General features: G+C 33.4%; 2 protein-coding genes across 16 annotated transcripts in view; both read right to left on the bottom strand.

Moving 5' to 3' along the window:
* Window positions 1–12,095, bottom strand: part of AMPdeam (AMP deaminase) — an 18,313-nt gene extending 6,218 nt beyond the window's left edge. For 2 of the 10 annotated variants that reach the window (XM_089263449.1, XM_089263450.1), the window contains exons 1-2: window positions 11,514–12,092; window positions 1,204–1,348 (exon numbers count right to left, since the gene is read on the bottom strand). In XM_089263449.1, coding sequence (XP_089119575.1) covers window positions 1,204–1,348; window positions 11,514–11,640 — 272 coding nt within the window. In that variant the 5' untranslated portion in view covers window positions 11,641–12,092. Of the gene's footprint in view, window positions 1–1,203; window positions 1,349–1,453; window positions 1,722–3,740; window positions 4,106–4,232; window positions 4,585–11,513 lie in introns of those variants that run through there. The other 8 variants (XM_018109359.3, XM_018109362.3, XR_016197310.1 and 5 more) reach the window with 7 other exon arrangements.
* Window positions 11,666–22,567, bottom strand: part of mamo (maternal gene required for meiosis) — a 163,748-nt gene continuing 152,846 nt past the window's right edge. For all 6 annotated transcript variants that reach the window (XM_089263416.1, XM_089263417.1, XM_089263419.1 and 3 more), the window contains one exon: window positions 11,666–22,567. In XM_089263416.1, the coding sequence (XP_089119542.1) occupies window positions 22,294–22,567 (274 nt within the window). In that variant the 3' untranslated portion in view covers window positions 11,666–22,293.

The following is a 22,567-nucleotide window of genomic DNA, read 5'->3' as shown; positions in this document are numbered from 1 at the left end:
ACCAAGTATCTGTCCTCGTCTAGTCGCTTGGATTAGCCGTGGGTCCAAAAACAATGTGAACTTGATAACTAGCGAAGGCATGACTCTTCGCATATCCGAAGACGACATACCCTAACTCCAATACATACTGAATACCCAAGTACTCTGCGAGATCAATGCTCTGGTTCAGTTGAGAAGAGATTTTAGCTGGATTGGATGTAGCTTAACGGCTAAAGATAGTCAAAGACTGATTACCAGTAGTACTCTATAGTACATCAATTACATCAAAATGGGTTAGCTGATGCTCGAGAAATATGAGGTTTATTACTACAAATATTTTCAGCATATTGCTGAGGAGTTATAGTATATTTCCCTACAGCTGCTGTTGTGCATGGTTAACATAGTCGATGAAGTATTTAGTATACCCATTTCATTTTAATTACAGCGCACTCACAGCGTTCACTTTGCTGCTGCTGTTGTTGTTGTTCATTAGAGGGCTTTTGAAACGTTAGATGGGATAGAGATTTGTATGCGTGGAGCTACGTGGATGTTCAGATTGAGCCAGGTAACAGTATGCAGTAGATATGTATATGGTATATAACTACCTTTTGTTTTTATGAGACAGAAGATGGAATATAGAATATAGAAGATTGGGGACAGTGGATAGGAAACACAAGATAGAATATTGGAGATAGCGGACAGTGAATAGGAAACACAAGATAGAATATTGAAGAGAGTAGATAACAGGGAGAAGATAGAGGATGGATGACGGTAAGACAGAAGATTTAATATGAAATGAATGATACAATTAAGAACAATATGGAACATAGTGGAAATACATTACGTTATGATAAATGATATCATAGGCTGTAGATGGGCAGACGAAGTAGGATAGAATAACTGATACGAAAAGTTGGATAGATTATAGAAACTACACTTAAAGATCGAATATAGAGCTCCCAGCTTGAAAATCTCTCCGACTCGAATCAAAACCGATTTGATCTCTACTAGTTTTGTGCCTAATCTCTGAGCAGAACAATCTGATTGGGGCATCTATTGATGCACATAGAAAATAAATAGATTTTACATTATCTGCTACGTAATATTATTGCGATCTAAATTTAGTTCATGTCTCATGTCGTGCTTGTAATTATGTAATTATTGTTTATTTCGGTATTTAAATTATTTTTTAGTTTTGACCTCTGAATAGTTAGTCGTACTCACTTCTCATTTAGCAGGCGCTGTATTTGTAATTTCTTCTCAATCTGCTCAATCGGGAACTGGGGTACTTCATATGGTGCCGAAATTTCATTACTTAGCTCATTATCGGTCTCCGGCTTATCAGTGTCCGCTGAGTCGATCATATCGCCTGAAAAACACAACAAATTGACAGTTAATTGATGCTTTATAAATGTTTATAGCTCTAGATAGTGTGATTATGCATATATTGATGTTGTCTATATAGTCAACCCACAAATCGTTTCTTCTGGCTCAAATTCGGCTTTGATGCCATTCCTATTAATATTGGTGAAGCTCTTGGACTCCCTGACGTTCGACCCAAAGAGTTGTGCATCCACTTTCATACGATGCACACTGTCCATACGATTGAAGTTCATACCGAATCAGGGAACAAGAGGTATATATAGAGAGAGAAAGGGATGAACGGGAAATGAGCTTCTTTCGTAGTTCCCGCAACGCTTGTGGCCTGAACGAGTGCTGGCACTTTAATGACCAAGCCCCGAACACCGAGCAACTCTCGACTCTGGCTCGAGTCGACTCGACTCGACTACGACTCGAACCGACACCTGACAGCCGATACAATGCGCTTGCTGTCGTTCTCGTTGCTGTTGTTGTTTCCTTTTTTTCGAAAACAGCAAATTTCGATTCGGATGCACGATTATACAGAATTCGAATACGCATACGAATACGAATACCGACAGAAGAAGCAGCAGCAGCGGCAGCGGCAGCCGCTCGAAAACAAATAAGAAAATAAGTTCGAAAGGCAGCTCAAATAGCTGTTGGCGATAGCGAAAAGCCGATTCAATCAGCGACACCGAATCAGAGATACGCTGCAAGATCAACGAGGCGGCTTGGCCTGTCTCTAGTATCTATATCTATATCAAGTATCTAGTATCTAGTATCTAGTATCTAGTATTTAGTATCTAGTATCTAGTATCTAGTATCTAGTATCTAGTATCTAGTATTTAGTATTTAGTATCTAGTAGGAGGAGGGAGGAGGGAGGAGGGAGGAGGGAGGAGGGAGGAGGAGGAGGGAGGAGGGAGAGCGAGAGGAGAGAGAGAGAGAGCGAGAGAGAGCGAGAGCGAGAGCGAGAGAGCGAGAGCGAGAGCGAGAGCGAGAGCGAGAGCGAGAGCGAGAGCGAGAGCGAGAGCGAGAGCGAGAGCGAGAGCGAGAGCGAGAGCGAGAGAGCGAGAGAGAGAGCGAGAGCGAGAGAGAGCGAGTAGCGATAGCGAGAGCGAGAGCGAGAGCGAGAGCGAGAGCGAGAGCGAGAGCGAGAGCGAGAGCTAGAGAGAGCGAGAGCGAGAGCGAGAGCGAGATCGATAGCGATATCTAGATCGAGATCTATATCTAGATCTAGAGCTAGATCTATATCTAGATATCTATATCTATATCTATATCTATATCTATATCTATATCTATATCTATATCTATATCTATATCTATATCTATATCTATATCTATATCTATATCTATATCTATATCTATATCTATATCTATATCTATATCTATATCTATATCTATATCTATCAAGCGATCTCTCAAATTAGATGTGCCAGGAAAGCTACCCTTTAGTCGGCAAGTGTAGTCAGAGCTATCGTGGTCTGTTTACATGTGGGAAATGAATAGCAGTCCAGACGTGCCCAAAAACCAGCCCACGCTCTGGCAGCATCCCGCTGCTCGAGATGGGCATATAGAGACATAGTCACTGAGCTGCTGGCATCAAGTTTAAGAGATAGTTGTCCGCACAGATGAGAGATGACATGCATCAACTTTCTTGTCTTGGCGTTTGTGGTGGGCGCGAGACATTCAACACTACACTGTATGGTAATAGCTTTCCCAGTCTCGCTCAAGCTGTGCTCGTTAAGAATTGTATTAGCATATATGTAAGTATATTTAGCTATTTTAGTTTGGTATATTACTCGTTCTACAAATCTCAGTTGTCAATTAGTTAAGAGAAATAAATATTATCATTAAACATTATTTTACATTTAAGCTGCAGCCTAAAATTTCTATACAAACAAACAGTTGCCAAGAGTTTCATACAATTCAGCCTTTGACAGCATGCAATCTGCATGTGATCAGATATGCCGCTGCAGTCAAGCGACTGCTGCAGCTAAAAGCTGCGCGGTGAAGTTTCATAGCAATGAGACATTGACAGAGATGCAAAGTGAATTATTTTAGGTTTTGGATATTTGCTCTGAGATGAGACGCTATATGTATATTAGGGACAGCATTATATGATGGAGATGATGGAGAATATATGCATATACACATATATTTGATATATATCTATATCATATGTATAGAATATCTATATTTAGCCCCAATGGCCCAATTCGCTTGTAGTGCAGTGTTGAATCAAACAGGTGCCGTTGCCTCAAGCATGTGTCTCTGTGTGTGTGTGTGTGTGTGTGCAAACAACAGTTGGCTATGGACCAGACCGAATGGCTGGAGAGACTGTTGTTGGTCTGGCAGAGCGGCAGCGGAGGAGACTCTGCCTGAAATTGTGGATCACACTTACAATTGCATTTCGTTGAGATCGGCATGCTGCGTTGGCTGTTTGTTGCGTTGCTTCGAGCTTTGGCATTTGGTAGCTTGTTGCGCTGCTGCACTGACGGCACAACGTCCTTGCTGGAACCGGTGAGTACATCATCAAATGAATCGTTATCCTGATTATTGCGATCGGCGCCATCATTGTTGCCGATAATGCCGCGATAGGCCATCTTCTATGCGAAGCAGACGCTTGGGCCACAGGCCGCACAATGCAAGGAATTCAGTACTCTAGTGTAGTTTTATGCCTGCACCAGCTCGCGGCTGAGCGCGATTGGATTGAGTGTGGGGCCCCTTTGTCAAAGTTGTTGTGTACCCCAAACGCTTTGTAAGCTTCTATTTCGTTACGATAATTTCGATACCATTTACGTAGATTTTCATTGATGTTGCCGCAAAAAAAAATATATATATATAAAAATATATTTTTATATAAGATATATATTTGCTTTTTCTTTCAACATACAATTTACAGGGTTGCTCTCTTTCTGTCTCTCTCGATCTCTCTCTCGCCCTCTCTCTTTGGGTGTTTCGAAGTTTCGCCACGCCGGTTAAAGTTTTATCGTTGTTCACCAATTCACTTTATATTTTTGTTGTACATATGTATATCTGTGTATATACGTATATAGGTATATCTGGCAATATTTATCACTGAGCGTTCACTCGATTTGATTTGATCTGCAACTGTTTTGTCTCGGCGGCCGCAACGCAATAAGCAACATCTACGCGATAATTTCCCTTTGGATATGTTCTTTGTATTCTTGTTTTATATTTTTGTTTCTATAATTTGGCTTTGCTTTGTTTTTCTTTGCTCCCTCTGTCAAACGGTTGGCAGTTGTTGTTCACTGCCAGAGAATTTCATCCAAAGTTTATATATCGGCTAAAGTTTTAGTCTGTGCTAAATACAAAGACAAAGCGAGAGCAAGAGAGAGAGCGAGAGAGAGAGTCAAGTGCAAGTGCAAAGCTTTCGCTCAGTTAGCTCACTCGGAAAAGCTTTGCGGCTTTTCCCCTTATTGTTGACGGCATGTTTATTGGATCTACAGATACATATGTATATACACACATATATAGCTAAGTATATATATATATATATACGTATATTGATATATCCAGTAGCGCTGATCGTGCGCAAAACGCGATGCACTACAAAAGCTCTGCTAGGGTATATTAGTGCTCACATGGAATAGCTAAAGATTAGCAAAAACTCAAATAAAACCACTATCTATATATGCTTGACTATATAAATATCTAATCTATAACTGTTTTTGATATAGTTAGCGCCAAATCTAATCAATTGCATACAGAAATTCGATTAAAGATGTCGATAATCAACAATCGATAATTCACAATCTATTATATCAAATAGAGAATATATATATCATCGCTTGAGGGCCATTAATTAGTTTGATAGCTTTGCAATTCTGCCTATTTCAACGTCAACGAGAAGATAACACGTTGGACCCACATTGAATTGACTTCAGGAATTGTAGTGCCTAGAGACCACATCTGGCATTTCGAGTGCCGGTAATTTTCCCTTGACTGAGGTATTGTTGGGGCCGGCACACACTCTCAGATGGCAATCAGTGCTAATGGCCCAAACACAATAGAGAATTGTGTGTGTGTGTGTGTGTGGGAGAGAGCACGCGGGGGATCGAGGGAGGCATGAGGTGAGGCGTCGTTGCTCAGAAGTCAAATTTGATAAACTGTTTGCATATGACAACAAGTCTATCAAAATTAGCAGCCCGATGATAACGAGCGCTACGTCGCAGCCGCAACAACTGTGCCGCCTTTAATATATGTACATAGGTAGATGGCTCTATAAGGCAAGTCAAATTCACCCTCAAAATTGCAAGTAATCGCAGTTCATTAGCCCAATTTTGTTTTTGGCGAGCAAACGCAAACATTCCATATTATAGACGTTAATCATTGCTCGGACAAGGGAACATATTTATACACATATGCATGTACATATGTATGTATGTATGTATGTATATATTGTTTATTAATGCCTTTAAAGCTGTTTCAAGATTGCGGCATCTCAATCGAATCTCTTTGAGCAAGTTAAGCTGGAAATTCTCTAGCTTACATTTTATATATGTAGGTATCTAGGGTATTAATAGGATAATGAAATCGAGTGATATAAGAGCAATAACCCCGCTTGAGTTCATGAGAAGTCAAAGTACTTTTGCTGGAAATATCCGACTAGCAGATACCTGCACTTGGGCGAAATTTTTCGTATAGATGTGAAGACTTTACTTAGTCTAAATGTGTATTCCTAGTCAGGGTTCTGTATTACATGAATTCTTGGAAAACTGAAAGTGTCCAACAAGAAGATACCTGAGCAACCACTGAAGGCATATTAAGATAAGAAATTTCGGAGAGTTTGGCTGATAATTCATATTCTCAGAACGTAATCAAACGGCTTGAATTCGTGGGAATCGAGAAGAAGAGCTCATCTCACAAAATTCAATCTAATTAAACAAGGCAGGAAATCAACATTGCATTGTCATGCAAATTTCAATGCGCATTCCTCGCCTAGCAGCCGGTGACATTTAAATAATATCGTCGACAATTTATGGCTAAGGTTTATACTATATTCTAGTGCAATTATAAACAATTTGAGATTTATAAGAAAATATATGTGTTGTTTTTGTTTTGGTGGATCTCGGCTGATGCTAAGTAAGAGTAATCTAGCTATGAGATTAAATAGATGATTTTATAAGTTATCGAAAACCGATAGTTATCGATTATGGTCAAAACTTTTGTGAGTCAATGTAATGCTGACTGCTGGAATTTCTATTCCAATACATTCATGTTGTCAAGCTTAAAGCTGGCGGTCCAAAGGAAGAAGAAGCAGTGGCTCTAATCAATATGTGCCATCGATAATATATCTCCTAGCTCAAGACAGATTGACGAAACAGTTAATGAATATATGTAAATGAAAGAATAAAGGAATACAATGCTTTCGTTTCGCACATCAAAAAGTCAAAGTTCTTCGACCATATTAATGATATATCTATATTTATATATGTGTATACATATGTATATATATGTGTATACACTTCATGCATATATAATTGCTGTTTGCGCATTTATTTTTGGCTTTTGTTGTTGATTTTATTGACCGAATTGTGAGCTTATTAATTGCTGCGTTCTGTTATTTTCATTCTGCTGCCGTCTTTTTTTTTTTCTTTCTATTTCGGGCACTTTGCCATTTCGGCTTCTTGGCCATTGGCCGCACTCACAATTGATTTTCATAAGACTGTCAACTGCACCCTGAAAGTTCACACACACACACACACACACACACACGTTGCATTACATAATGCCCTACATAGATGGGCCAACAGCAACTTGAACCGATTTTCGAGTAATTTTCCTTTGGAGCTTTTGCCTTAACGAATAAACGAACTAAACTGATTTTTCCATTTCGAGGCATTCGCCAACAGAGCAAACGAAATATGACAGATATATGTATATATTATATATCTAATATATGTATGTTATTTTGCTGTTGTTGTTGAATATATTCACATAAATGCGTCAATGATCATCTGCATACGACGCAGCTTAGATACTCTACAAACTGATTTTTGTTTGGATTATAGATGGGATATACAATATAGTATATGCAAGGCCTTAAAGTTGAAATTTCAATTACTAAATATATATATATTCTTTACTTACTTTATATATATAAAATATAAATTATTCTAAAAATAAAATTATAGAAAAAAAAATATATATATATAAAAAAAAGAAAAATATTTATATATATTTATTTATTTTATTTATAATCTATATAATATACATATCTATATATGTATATCACGCCCAACTCTCTAATCTGAATCACTTCATGTCTTTTTGGAGCTCTTAATTAACATATGTTTTTTTTTTTTAAACCTCAACAAATTTCGTATAATTCAAATTGAAATATAAAAATAAAATTTGTTTATTTAAGATATTTATTGAAGTGCTATATTCAATGATGATACAAATAGCAGTTCCATTCGAATTGCTGACTCTGCTACCATTGGGTTAGACGACTGGCAGATGCTCTACCTCAAGTCACAGCTGGAGCGTCTCAAGGTAGGGCATTAGAAATATGATAAAATTCTATGAAGAAACTTTTTGGCGTGACAAAGTGCTGTTATATGCATATTGAGCAAAGAATGGAAAATCAAGAGCGCCAGAGAGACAGAGTGAGTGAGTGAGAGCGAGAGAGAGAGAGAGAGAGAGTGACAGAAACTTATTTAGGAGCTTAGGCAAAAGCTGTTCCAAAAGGAGAACAAAGAGAAATCAACAGCAAAACAAAAAACTTTTGCCTGTTGTTCATTGTTCCTTTGTTGTTTTTTTTTCTTTCAATATTTTTATTGTTATTGTTGTTATTATTGTTGTTGTTCGTCTAATTGAAAACCTGACCTATGTCTAGGAAAAAGTTACCCATTGGGCTAGAGTCGTTTGTCATGCGAATATCAATGAGCGTTTTGCAAGAAAGAAAAAAAAGCTCAATTAAAGCAAATTGCGAAATGCGTGGGATACGATGTACGTAGAGGCAACTAGAAACATACATACATACATACATATGTATATACACGTGTACATACATAGTATTAATATGCGCAAATATATTAAAGTGATTCATAGCTCTATGGGGTGAATTTCGTTTTAAAAAAATGTAAATATCCAGAGCAAAATAACGATATATGCGATATAGATATAGAAATAGATATAGGTATAGATATAGATATAGATATAGATATAGATATAGATATAGATATAGATATAGATATAGATATAGATATAGATATAGATATAGATATAGATATAGATATAGATATAGATATAGATATAGATATAGATATAGATATAGATATAGATATAGATATACATATAGATATAGATATAGTACAGATACAGATACAGATATACATATGTAGATAGATAGATCAAGACCAAATGGAGTAATACACTATTCACAGTTTAGTTACTCTGGACATCATCTTGAGAGTCGTCAAAAATGATTCAGTTATATTATGGCCTTTCAAACTTATTTTGCAGTTTAAATTGCCGAATATATTTCGATTTTACTGATTCACGGTTTTTATTACCACTCGTAGAGTAAAATTTTATTTGAACATGCGCTTAAGGAATTATTCAGCGCGTGAGTCAACGAACCTGCAAAAATGAGCAATAATTTTCTTTTTGACAGGCATTGATTAGAATAACACTTTAGTTAATGCTGGGTCGGGTTTGCTCGACTAGGAGGTACTTAAAGCTGTGTACTAAAAAAATAAAGAAGGTATAGAGTTATCGAACTGTTTTTCTGGTTTAGGATAGGTTTTGGGATAGTTGCGTTCATGTGGGCGGACTCTAACATGATATCCTGATTGAATATATATATGTATTTAATAGCATCTGCCAGGGCTTTTTCCTTCCTTTAAAGTGTAGACACTTATAACTTGAATGCCTTGAACTACAATTTATACTGGGTTTAGGGTATAAAAACTTGCCTAAAGAGTTGATGGTACTTTTCATATCTCAGCTATAGTAATACAATATTTATGCATATTGTTTGTAACTAATTTTAGTCATGCTAATCTTAATTCCCGTGAATTCCTGCTAAGCTCCAATTGTATTATTCATGCTGTTGCCACTTGCATTGGAATTGCTTTGTAATGTTTCGCATGTATGTAATCTATATTATTAATGATTCTCATTCATGTGCTGGGGGGCTTATCTATCTAGTTTGACAATTTCGACACACACACACCCAGTCATAGAATATTTATTAAAATGATTACCAGCTGTTACAATTGCCGTGCTATTGTGAAATACGTCTGCATAATGTGCCGGGGGCAGCAATGTTGGCTTGCTATTCATGAGCTCTATTTATAGCCCAAGCCGAAGAGCCAATGATAAGCTCCACGTCAGAGAAATTTAAAGGGGCTGATAACAGGCATAGTACAAACACAAACACAAACGCATACAAAAACACACACACACATACATACATATACGTGTCTCTATATATTTTTACAGTTTAGGTTTGTTCTTCTTGTGGTTGATTGGCTTAGAGTTGTCCTCTGATGGATCTCTGTGAGACATCCCTAAAAATTGGGTCATGTAAACAACACATTTCTGTTTTTTTTTTTTTGCGCAGTGCATTTACTGTTATTGTGGCTTATGGCTTAAATATATTTGGTCAGCCCAACGAACTCGAGTCTATTGACTCCACTGCAGCAGCATACATATAGATGGGCACGCTGGGTATATTTTATTGTCAGCTACTGGATGACATCACTGAAACAACAGAAGAGCAACAGAGACAGAGAAAGCGAGAATGTGCGGAAAGTGGTGAGTGGACCAAAGGCTATAAATTTGGGGCAGATATTCAATTTCAAAATTTGGCAAAGGAATATTCTTGGAAAGCCTTAAGGGCCTACTTGATACTTTATGAGAATCGCAGAGTGGGGCATGACTGTAATTGTATCATGTTTTCATTCATTTTATGTGCAGATGGTAAATGCAAGTGCTTAAATCATGCAAATATATGTATATATATATATATACATAATTACGTACATACATATTTTACCAAAGTTCATAGAATGCCAAAAAAAAAAAAACACTTTTTAATGCGACAACTTAAAATCAAATCATTCATATAGTCTGAAAGTCTTATACGTCGCGCCTTCTGGCTAATATTTAGCAAATTTTCCATGAAAATTGATTTTGTTTAAAATTTGACATAGATGTTTTTTTATATACATACATATATCTGAATATATGTAGTAAACAAAATTATCCAGGCTAGTTTCCTGTTCTTAATTGCTTAAGCGTCGCATTAATCACCAATCTGTCAGCCTTTCAGTCAGGAGTTACTATGCGTATATACATTTATATACATATGTACGTATAGTTAGACATATACATATACATACATATATGGTAGCAAAAAGTGAAGCGTGCGTGTACACGTCGGCATCCAATTTTCTAAATGGCTTTGCGTCTGACAACGTCTATCGACGTGTTTGCCGGTATTTTTCCTATATTTAACATGTTTGCCACATACTTTGGGCGATTATTGAACGCGACCTGGTGTATACCTGGTAAATATTTGGGTTAAACATATACGAGTCACTTGTGGCAGATCTATAAATGTATGTGTATATTCTAGATGGAGAAATATTCTAATTGCTCATCAATAATTATTTGTATATATACAGGTATATTGTTTGAGAGTCGACTACTAACAATTACTGCTTTATCTATAAGTTTATGTATAATACAGTTTTTAGAATACTTCAAGTCTAATTTATGTATAGAAATTACAAAAATTCGTTTCTTTTGTTTAGCTTATCCTGTTCCTTAGTTTTGGTATTTTCGCAATTTTCCAACACTGACCGTTGGCTGTAACAGATTAGCGAAAGGATACCCAGTGCCCATGCAATAAGCTCAACGTCCAAAAATTGCACACGTCATGCAAATAGAGTTTCTAGTTTCTAGCTTTCGGGGTCGCAATCGGCGGCCAACTCAAAGCTAGAATGTATACCTGTATGTATGTATGTATGTATGTCTGTTCAGTTCTTCTTCTTCTTCGTCTTCTGTAGTTGCTGCCATTCAATGAATGACCAGCAATTACAGCTCACACGCATACACACAAGACCCCGCTGCGTTCGTGTCTGTGGCTGTGTATGAGTGCGTGTGTATTTATGTTTGTATTTGTTAGACCTTCACTCACCTCCTTTACGCTTCTCAATTCGCCGTATGCTCAAGCCCATGTCTGGGTCCATGTCCATTTCAACGTCAGTATCAAAGCCAAAGCTGCGATAGCCCTTGGCACTTAATGCATCTGCATAGCTTTGCATGCCGTTGTTTTCACACACACACACACACACAGACACACACACACCTTTAAAAACCACCGGCGATGCCTGTTTCTCTATTGACAATAAGCTTTTATTTGGTGCGTTTGCGACGTGCCTTGAACTTGATGCTGCTGCTACTGCTGGGTTTTGCGGTGTCGTCACTTTTGGCTTGGCTGTTCACCTCCTCATCCCCTTTCAACTTGTATTCTGGGCTGTGTTGCAATTTCGTTCCGAATCGCAAACGATTATGTTTCTTGTTGGTAAATGCAAATACAAGATTTTTCTCACTCACAGAAATCACAAGCTATTTAAATATTAAATGACACGCCACTTTTGGTTCAACACAACGCAAAAAAATTATTTAAAAAAAAAAACAATAATACTGCTTTTGTATTGAACAAGATTAAATACGGCAATTCACTCGTTAAGCGCTACAGCTTTATTTTGCGACTGAAACGTTCAGCCGGAACTGTTTTTGTGCATTGCGCAGCGCAGATAATTTCAATGCGCCAGGCGTTGCCACCGGCGATTGCATAACGTTGCCAGCTGTCGAGAAAAAGGACGCGCGAGTAGCCACTGAGCTACCACTGCTGTGCTAGTGCTGCCAGTCATATCGATAATATCGACCAGTTTGTTTGGCGCGCTCATTTCAAATAAAAACCGCTGTTGCTGTAACTGAGCGCCAAATATGAAAAGAATTTTTGATAAAAAGTCCGTCTGTATCTTTTTTATTATTTAGTTTATTTGTTTCTTCTTTTTTTTTTATTTTTTTTTGTTTTTGTTTTGTTTTTGTGTTTGTTAATGTAATGCATAAAAATTGTGTTGTTTTAAAATTAAACCAATAAACATTTCACTTTATTAGTTTACAAATAATTTCACTTGTTCACGACAAATAGTTACTCAGATTTTCAATTGCAAAGTATTTAATTTTTTTATTTTTTTTATATTTTTTCTCTCTTTAAATGTTAGTTTTTTTTTTCTTGTTTTTCATTCTTTTTTCTTTTGTATATAAGGAAACGCAAAAAATCTCTAAACAAGAATATAGTTCTGTTTGATTTTTTCTTTGTCGTTTGTTTCTTGTTTGGAACGGCTTTATTGAACTTTTTGTTGTTGTTTGGATTTTTGTTGCATATAAGTACATTTATTTGTTTGTCTTTCTTCTTTTTAGTTTTTTGTTGCATTAAAAACATTAAATCTTTGGCAGGCATTGCATTTCGTAGTTTTGTAAAAGTTTCGATAAAACGATTGAAACCAAAATCGATAAATTCAAAATTATATTATTCAAAAATAAAATAAAAAACAATTATTTATATTAAATACATTTGAGATGAATTCTTTTCTGCTTTTGTTAATGATTTTTTATACTGTATTTTTTTTGTGTTTTTTATTTTTTGTTTCATTAATATATTAAATACACATCAATACGTTAGTTTAAAAATTGTGTTTTTTTTTTGTGCTAAATTACATTTTAAAAATATGCTTAATATTTTGTTGTTTTTTAGTTTTGTTTTTGCTTTTGTTAAGTCAAAGACACGAAAGTGAAAGAGGTTTTGGTTTTTGGTTTACGTCTGTTTTTGCTTAATTTATTATGTGTTTCTTTTCAATTTTGCTTTTACTTTTTAATAATTTAATTGTTATCATTTAGTGTAATTAATTTTTCATGCGCTTAATTTAAAACACCGAGAGTTTGCTCAAAAGTTTCTTAAATTTTGTTCTGTTTTTGTTTCTCCTTTTTTCCGAATTAAATGTTAAATATCGAAATATATATATATATATGTAAATATTTATATATATATATTTTTTTCGCTAATTTTCGTATTTTTATTCATGTGTGTTTAAATGTTTATGTTGCTTAAAAACACCGAAAGCTTAAAATTTAGAGATTTTCCTAAAGTGTAAAATTTTTACAATATTTTTGTTCTGTTTTTAATTATTTGTATTTTTTTTTTTTTAGTCGATTTTCGATTTTTGTTTTTGATTTTTTGTTCTTTTCTGTCTGACTGTGGTTCCTGTGGTTGTTGTTTGCTCATATTTCGTATAATGCATATTATTTTTCTAGAGTTTCTTTCCAGTTTATTGGCTGCTAAAAACGAACTTAAACTGTCGCTAAATGGAACCAAAAATATCTTAAAGAATATATATTTTTATTGGTTGAGTGGATCTAAATAAACAAGGTTTAAAGTAACCAGCTCCTTGATTGCCTCATTCTCCCCGTTCCTAGCCCGTTAGCTATACTAAAAATCTGTTCATATTTCGCATACCGTTTCAATAAATACATACATAATTTGTTGATTAAGGAAAAAACTGTATCACATTTTCAATTACGTCTTTGTTCGTAGCACCTTCATAACAAATGCTGGCAATGTGTGCTTCTACTTGTCACCCTTCTATTCGCTTCTCATTTCGCATTCCTTACCAGCTTTTTTCTAACTATTTACAGACATTTTGTGTGGCTGTGTTTGCTCTCAGTTCAATTCAATTCACTCAATACCACCTTCCACTACCCTTTCACTTCATTCTACCCCTTTGCTTCCCTCTTACACTTACCTACCATACAGTCGGAAAAAAATTGCGCTTCGGATTTTATCACAAAAATAATTACAGCTCCACAACATACCCATCTAATTCCTAACTCTTCTGCATGTTTCCTCTCCGTCTCTCTCCGTCTCTCTCCAACTCTCTGCCTCTTCCTCTCTCTCAATCTTTCTGTATCTACTTCGTACCAGCCCTGACTTAAACTAACATTGGTTCCACTTGGTTCCATTATTTCTGCTATATCCTTAATTACCATTTTTAATATACGCTCAATCCCAACACCGATCCCTATGCCAATCCTAATCCCATTCCCAATCCAATCTTGTTCTCACTCTCAATGTGTTCACAAATGAAACTAAATCTTTGGTATGGCTGCTCGCACATTCATTCCTCTTAAAGCCCTGACAAACTGATCAAACATGGCGGGAATGAAAATAAAATGATCAAGTGCTAGGGAAGACTTAACGCATGTTTGGGCATGTATCATAAAGAAAATCTAAAGCATGGAGGATCAAAATCAAAAACTATTACATAATATTATTATTATTTTTTAATTAATGGCATTGTTTGTTTGTTTTTTTTTTTTTTCATTTTAGTTTTTGTTATTATTTTGTTTTGTTTCGTCAAAATCAGTCTCTATTGCCTTTGTTCTATTTATGCTTGTCTTTCGATTTATAATGAAATTTTCTTTGTATATACTCGTTCACAACATGCGAATGGGGCGTTTTGGCTTTATTTCTATGAAACACGGCTATGTATATAAATAATGAAAATGTCTTAAGAAACATATAAAATTGTATTTCGTTTCGGAAATTACATATGTACATATGTTGAGACTGCTATAAGTTGAGTGTACTTAACAAATGGAGCTACATAACTTGTAAAATGGTACAAATATAGATATAGATTGTATTAGGCATATATTTATTTATGCTTTGGGTCTGTGAACGAGATTTATGCAGTCGACTGCGTCCGACTGCCAATTGTTTCTTATTTCATCTGCTGCTTCTTTTTGTTTATATTTTGGGCTTCTTTTGCTATTACTCAGGCTTCAGTAAAAAGTTTTTAATTGTTTTAATTTTTTTTTTTTTTACTTTTGCATATTTAAAACTCAATTTTAGAGTTTTATTTTTGTTTGTTTATTATTATTATTATTATTTATTTTTTGTTTGTATGTATGTAGTACACCTTAGAAAAATATCACATTCTTACTTCGTTCGTTCGTTCGTTCGAGAGACATTTTTATGTGTTTACATTTTGTTGTATTTTCTTTGGTTTTTAGTTTTTGCTCTTGCTATTTCGTTTTCTTTTTCTTTTCATTTAACTTCTATTTACAGTTCGACTAAAATATATAAAAAATGTAAAAAATATTTGATTTGAGGTCATTTTCTGAATTATTGCTAGTTGCTCTGGCGTGTTTTCTTTTCTCTTTCCCTTTTCTTCCATTCTCCTTTCAATTCGTCTCATAGCCCTTTATATATATGTATACATATATATATATCCCTATATATTTCTGTTTTACATTTAAATTGGAATTTCATCTAAAATTTTGTGTGTTTCCTATTTGATTTTTTCTTTCGTATATTTTGTAGACACAGAATTGTTTTTACGAGTATTTATAAAAAAAAAATTGTTTTTTTTTTTAATTTTTTGTTTTTTTTTTTTACTACATAAAGTTACACATATGTATGTGAATGTGTATATATTTTTATGTAATATTTTAGTGGACACGACAGTTAAAGTTTAGAGAGAGTTTTATAGAGAGAGAGAGAGCGAAAGAGAGACAAAATACAATTCTTTTATAATTAGTTTTTTTTTAGTTTTTTTTTTTTTTTTTTGATTTTCTTTTTAGCTCACAACATCAACAATGAAATATTTTTTAATTTTGTTATCTTATATGTGATTTTAGTTTTTTTTTTCTGTAAAAATCTCAAAAAGACGCCTAACACCGAAAAATATATTGCATGTACTACATTTTGTTTTTGTTTTTTATGTTATTTTTTAAAGTTATATTTATACATATATTTGTTTATGTATATATATATATATATATCTTTTCATATAATTTGTGTGTTTTGTCTTTCAAATGGCTTCCTTTATTTACATGAGTTAGTTTTTCTGTTAACAATGTATTTGATTATAGACAATTCAATATATTGATAGATAAAAAAAAATAGAAAACAAATTTTTAAAATATATTAATATAAACAAAAGTTTAAGTAATTTTATTTAAAAATATTTTGTGTTTAAATTGTTTACTAATAATTTTGTTACTTTAAAACTTCTCGTTTTTGAGTAATTTTCTTTCTTCTTTTGTTATTTAAGTGAAACCTCGAAATTGTCTTTTATTTTTTAGTTTTTTTTTTGTTATTTTCGTGAAATGTTTTTTTTTTGGGTTTTTTTTTTTTATTTTTCGTTTTGTCTTGAACTCGGTCTTCAGGCAGGCGCCCAGCTCATGTCAAGTGCAATTGGATCCAAGATATGAGTTGTTTTTGGGAATATCAACATATGCGAAACCTGATCCAAAACAGTCTCTATATCTATCTGTCTCTTTCTAGGTCAACATGCACTTGATCTAGGGCCTTACTGTGCTTGTGTGTGAGTGTGTGTATGTGTGTTCGTGTGATTATATGAAATATCATTCTCGTATTGATTTGGGGCTCATTTTCGTTAGTTACTCAAATAAACAACATTTATAATTTATTTCAAAATATGCATGCAATATATACGTACATATTTATATGTATGTGTATATGTGTATATATGCATTTATTTGTATATATATCTATATATATATGTAATAGACACCGAAAACCACATACATTCAATAATCTGTATAGAGATATATACTATGTATAATTTTTTTTTAATTTCTTCTTTCTTTTATTTTTATTTTTTTTATGAATTGCGTCTGTTTATGTGCGTGTGTGTGTGGTTGTGTGGGCTTTTTAAACTATATATATATATTTATGTATATATATATTTATATATAAATAAATATTGTTTTTAAAAATGCATCGATTCAATGCCAAAAAGTTTCGTTGTTGGATTTTGTAATATTTTTAGTTTCATTTGTTTTTTATAATATTATTTTGTTACACGTATTTCCTGCATTTTGTCTATGCCTTATTTAGCGTTACACTTAAAAAAAATTCTCGTAAGTTATACATACATATATTATGTAAATATATATATGGTAAATTTGTAATTTATGTATATATACATATATTGGTGTATGTATGTATATATATATATATATGAAATAAGAGTCTTGAATCCCTCCAATAATTTTGTTTTGTTTTTCATGACTTACAAATGAATTTGTTTTTTTTTTTTTTTTAATATTTTATTTTGCCTTCCCGTTGTGGGCCTAAAAAGGTTTCCGTTTTTGTTTTCTCAAAATCATTTTTTATAATTTTGTTTCCATTATCTTTTTGTGTTTATTTTCGCTTTCAACATTTATGTGTTAATTGAATTCCATTAGCTAAGCACACACCAAATTTAATTTTATTTGTAATTTTTTAATTTGGGAAAAATTTACTTAGTTTGTATTTAATTTTTTTTTTCTTTTAATATTGCTTTATTTCTTACCTAAGTTAAAGTTTAGCTTCCTATGCCCTCAGCAAATATTTTATTTTATTTACGTTGTATTTCTTTATTTTCTTTAAAATTTTTTATCTGTTGAACCTGATTTACGACAAACGAAATAAATAAATTTTATGCTTAGGTTTGCATGATAAAAACAAAATTAAATAAAAAAAATGATCGATAACAATATATCATTCGGGGTTTATTGTACACATACATATATGTGTACTGCATACATAAGCTGCTTTGGTCTTCTGCTTTTGTTCTTGATCCACCCTAGTCAAGTTTGCATTGAACTCGTTGCTCGATGTCTTTCACTCAAACACTGAGAGAAAATTCAGAAAGCAACCAGTCTCCTCGAATTGATGTACAGTTTAAAGCTGTAAACTTGAAACACCGATATTTATCGATAACAATCAGACTGTATATAATGTTATATGTTTTTATTAAATATACAATTTTTAAATCTCATGCGGACGGATCGACAGGCATGACGATGAGACTGACATGATTGAACTAATCAGGAAGAGATACATATATGCATATATAAAAAAAATCCTTTGAAAGAGAATTAGAAGAATATGAAAAGAATAATAAAAATTAAAATAAAATGCAATCTGTTTTGTGTAATGCAAAAAAACTTTATTAATAATAAATACTATGAAATAAAAATAATTAAATATAATAATAATTGTCACAAAAAATCAAAGTTTCACATACATAGCTCACAGCATGTTAATTCAAATAATTGTTTATATAGATATTTATAATAATAATAAGAAATAAAAGTATTTAGAGAAATTCCAAAAATGAAAATAATCAAGTGAACATAAAAGTGGTTTAGAATATATTTTTATTTTTTATATGCTAAAAAAAAATTAATTTTTATTTTTAATTTTTTTTTTTATTTTTTGCAATTGTGATGCTTTAAAAATTAAATTTTTATAAATATACTAAAAAGATTTTGTATTTGTTTCATTTTCGTGTGTGTTTTGTGCTTGCAATAAAAAAGGCAGTGTTTGTTGTTGTTGAAATACATAAAAATAAAAATTAATGAAAAAAAAAAAATAGCGGAATAAACTTGTAAGCAATACAAATTATATGTATTAAAAAATCATTTAGTTGTTCATATAAATTGTATAAATTATAATTAAACCTAAACAATTTGCTAGTGGCCCTGATCGTTCGATATTTATCGATTTATGTGTGCATACATATATGTATACATTTCGATTTATTTGCGTATAAAATAAAAGAACAAATATGTGGGATTTGTCTTTTGAGTTGTTAGAAATAAATGTAAACTTTTTGTTGAAATTTTTCAATTATTTAAGTTAAGTTAAGAGAAAAGAATCTATATATATGTATATAAAACTGTGCACATAATTTTGTTAAACTATCACAAAATTTACTACAATTGAACACTATTGGAGAGAGAGAAAGGGAGCGAGAGTTAGTATGGGGGAGAAAGCAACAAAAATTTACTTAAATATTTAATTGTGAAATCAAAAAAATCTCAGATTTGTAAGTTTGCTAGCTAAAATTATTGCCTCTGGCTGGTAAATTAGTATAAGTAGCTTCGATTAAATTAGTTAACAGCAGATTTTAGCTTCTAGTTATATATACGTGTGTGTGTGTGTGTGTGTGTATGTGTACAATGGTTTGACTGTTCTATGGAATCTATTGTAAAAACCTTGGTTAGCTGATATTATTAGTATTATTTTTTTAATATTCATTTGTTTAGATTTAGCTTTTGCTTTTACTTTTACTTGCTTCTCTTTAATATTTATTTAAATTATGAGGTACTTTAAACTTTTTGGCACAGTGAAAGTTTAACCTTCCATCAACTTTTCCAGCTTGACAATTATTTCTTTATTATTATTATTATTATTTGTTGTTTATTTATTTATTTATTTTGTTTTTTTTTGGTACGGCAAATATGGTTGTTTATTTAAGTATTCGCTTCAGGCTTAGGACATTTATTAAAAAAAAATGTATATATATATTTTATATATATGGAAACATTATTTCATATATGTATACACACACACACATATATGTATATACACATATGCATGTATGTAATCATGTATGTGTGTATGTATATATACTATGTATATTTAGTTTTCATAGCTGTTTTGCCTCTTGTATGTTGAAACTACAATTTACAATTTAATTCGATGTTCTTGGTTCAAAGTTTGTTAGTTTGTTTTATTTCTGTATCTAGTTTTTGTTTGTATTTTTTTTTTATTTTTTATGATCACTTTGTCTGTGTATGTGTGCGTGTGTGTGTGTGTGTGTGTGTGTTTATTTGGTGGTAACTTTTGTTTGCAACATTTTCTTTATGAAATGAGCCATAATAAATGAAGCAGCTTCTAGGCATATACAAAATTAGTAGTCTTTATGTGTAATTCTTCTGTTTATTGTAAACAAATTGCACGTCTCGTTGCTTGGGACAGCAGCTGCGCAGCCCAGCGGCGCAGCACACGGAGCGAAGACTGAACGACAAAAAGCTGACTAGTACAATATGGCGCAGCTGAGCGTCAAAAGCTCGCTAGTACAAGACGCCAACATGCAGACAGTGGAATTGGCTCTCTCTCTCTCTCTGTCACTCTTTCTGCCTCACTGTGATGTCGACAAGCAGAGACAGGATCTAGCTCACTGTCTCTTTCTCGCTCGCTCTCGCTGTGTGCTTAGCCGCGATTGGCGCAGCTGCCTTAAATCTATTTTGCCTATTGTTTTTGGGTATTTTAGTTTTAGTATCTATTTTGTTTTACTTGTAGCTTTGCTATTGTTTCTCTTATACTCTTTCTTTTCTTGTAAATTGTAAGTAAGTTATTTGTTATTTTGTTGTTGCTGGAATCACAGTTAGTTTGTGTTGTTGTAGTTGTTGTTTTTCATTTTGTAAAAAAAAGAAAAAACCTTTTATTTGATTTGCTTTGTTATTTGCTATTTCTATGTGTCTCATCTCTTTTCTATTTGTTTGTAAAATTGTTGTATGCTTGTTTTGTAAATTATTAAACTATTGACGGTGGTTGCACATAAGTAAATATTATTTGTAACTCTAGCCTGCCTCAAGCCTCCGATTCGAATCCAGTTTCCCAGTTCCCTCAAACTCCCAGCTCCTCCCCGCTTCCACTTCTCTACTCATCCTAATGCCTCAGTTTAACTTTTAGTTGATTTTTGATTTGTATAAATTATAATAAGTTTCTCCTTTTTGTATTGTTTGTCTGTTTGTTTGCTGTCTGTTTGCTTTAAGCTAGCACATACGTTTAAAAAACATATATTCAGTATATATAGTTGTCTCTCTTGCCTCTATGGTTTTTTGATTTTCGTTTCCATTCACTGTTCGTCCGTCAGTCCGTCAGTCCGTCTGTCTTATTGTAAAAATTATATATAAATTGCTATAAAAACAAAAAAATAACTAAAATCCTTTTATTGTTTTGCTGGTTATTGTTATTGTTATTGTTACTATTTCTCTTTGAGTTTCTCATTCGATTTATATCTTGCTGCTGCTTCTTATCCTTCTTCTTATTCTTCTTCTTCTGCATTGGTGCTGCCAACCAGTTGCATTTCGCTTCATTTCATTTCCTTTCATTTCAATCTCCTCTCCTTTCGTTTCATTCTTTCTCTTTTGTCTCAGCTCTCGAGTTAAACTCTCTATTAGTTAGTTTCTTTCTATATTTTGTACAATATATTTTGCTATTTAGTTTTAAATAAATGTAAAATTAGTTTTTTTTTTTTTTTTAGTTTAGCTTTTAGAGTTGCTCTATGTAAACGGCAGATTTATGGTACTTGGTGATTTGAATGTATTCTTTTTGTTTTCTTTTCTCTCAAAAACACAGACTATTTTCATATATATTGCAGTTTGTTGTTGTAGTTAGTAGTTGCCTTGCAGCTGCCAGAACTAATTAGATCTCCTTATATATTCCACTAAAAAAAACCCCTCACTTAACCATAGAAAACTTTGCATATTAGATAGAAAAAAAAAGAATTTAAACACTTCTACTAATTACAATTATTTATGCTTTAGTTTCAACTCTTAAAGACATTAATACCCGTGCTAATAGTTCTTAATGTTCTTCATCTTCTTCTATATATATATATATATATATATATAAAAAAAAAAAAAAAAAAAAAATTAACCCTGCACACACGTTGATTGCTCTATGGCTTATCAGTGCGCTGACTGTACCTCAGCACCGTTTCTTCAAATTCTCATTTGAATTCGAATTCGAGTTCGAGTTCGCATAGTAATTATATATATATATGTATATATATAAAAAAAAATAATTAGACACTTGTAAATCTAATAATAATGGTAGTAATAATAGATCTATACATCAATTTTCATGTTTCCTGTAATTTATGCCTCTTGTGTGTATTTTTCATTACTTGTCTCCGCTCTTTTCTTTGAGTGTATTCTGTGTTGTCTGGTGTAGTGTGAGTGTGTGAGTGCGTGAGTGTGTTTGTGTGTGTGTATGGTTAGTTGGCTTATCTGCGTAGGAGACGCCTCCTACGCGCCTCATCTCAGCGCGGCGCATTGTGAATGTGCGTGGTCAAATGCTTGGACAGATAGTCGGCCCGGGCGAAGCACTTGCCACACGACTCGCAGTGGTACGGCCGCTCGCCGGTGTGGATGCGCAGATGGCGCGTCAGATCCGATTTGCCGCCGAACGCGCGACCGCAGAACAGGCAGACGAACGGACGTTCGCCGGTGTGTTTGCGCACGTGCAGCTTCAGGTTCTCCTTGGAGCGGACGCACTTGCCACAGAACGGACAGGCGAAACGCGACGTGGTGGGC

The sequence above is a fragment of the Drosophila navojoa genome, chromosome X (genome assembly GCF_054131105.1).
Source record: "Drosophila navojoa isolate 15081-1374.11 chromosome X, UAZ_NAV_1.0, whole genome shotgun sequence".
Taxonomy (NCBI): Eukaryota; Metazoa; Arthropoda; class Insecta; order Diptera; family Drosophilidae; genus Drosophila; species Drosophila navojoa.
This window is presented reverse-complemented; position numbering and strand designations above follow the sequence as displayed.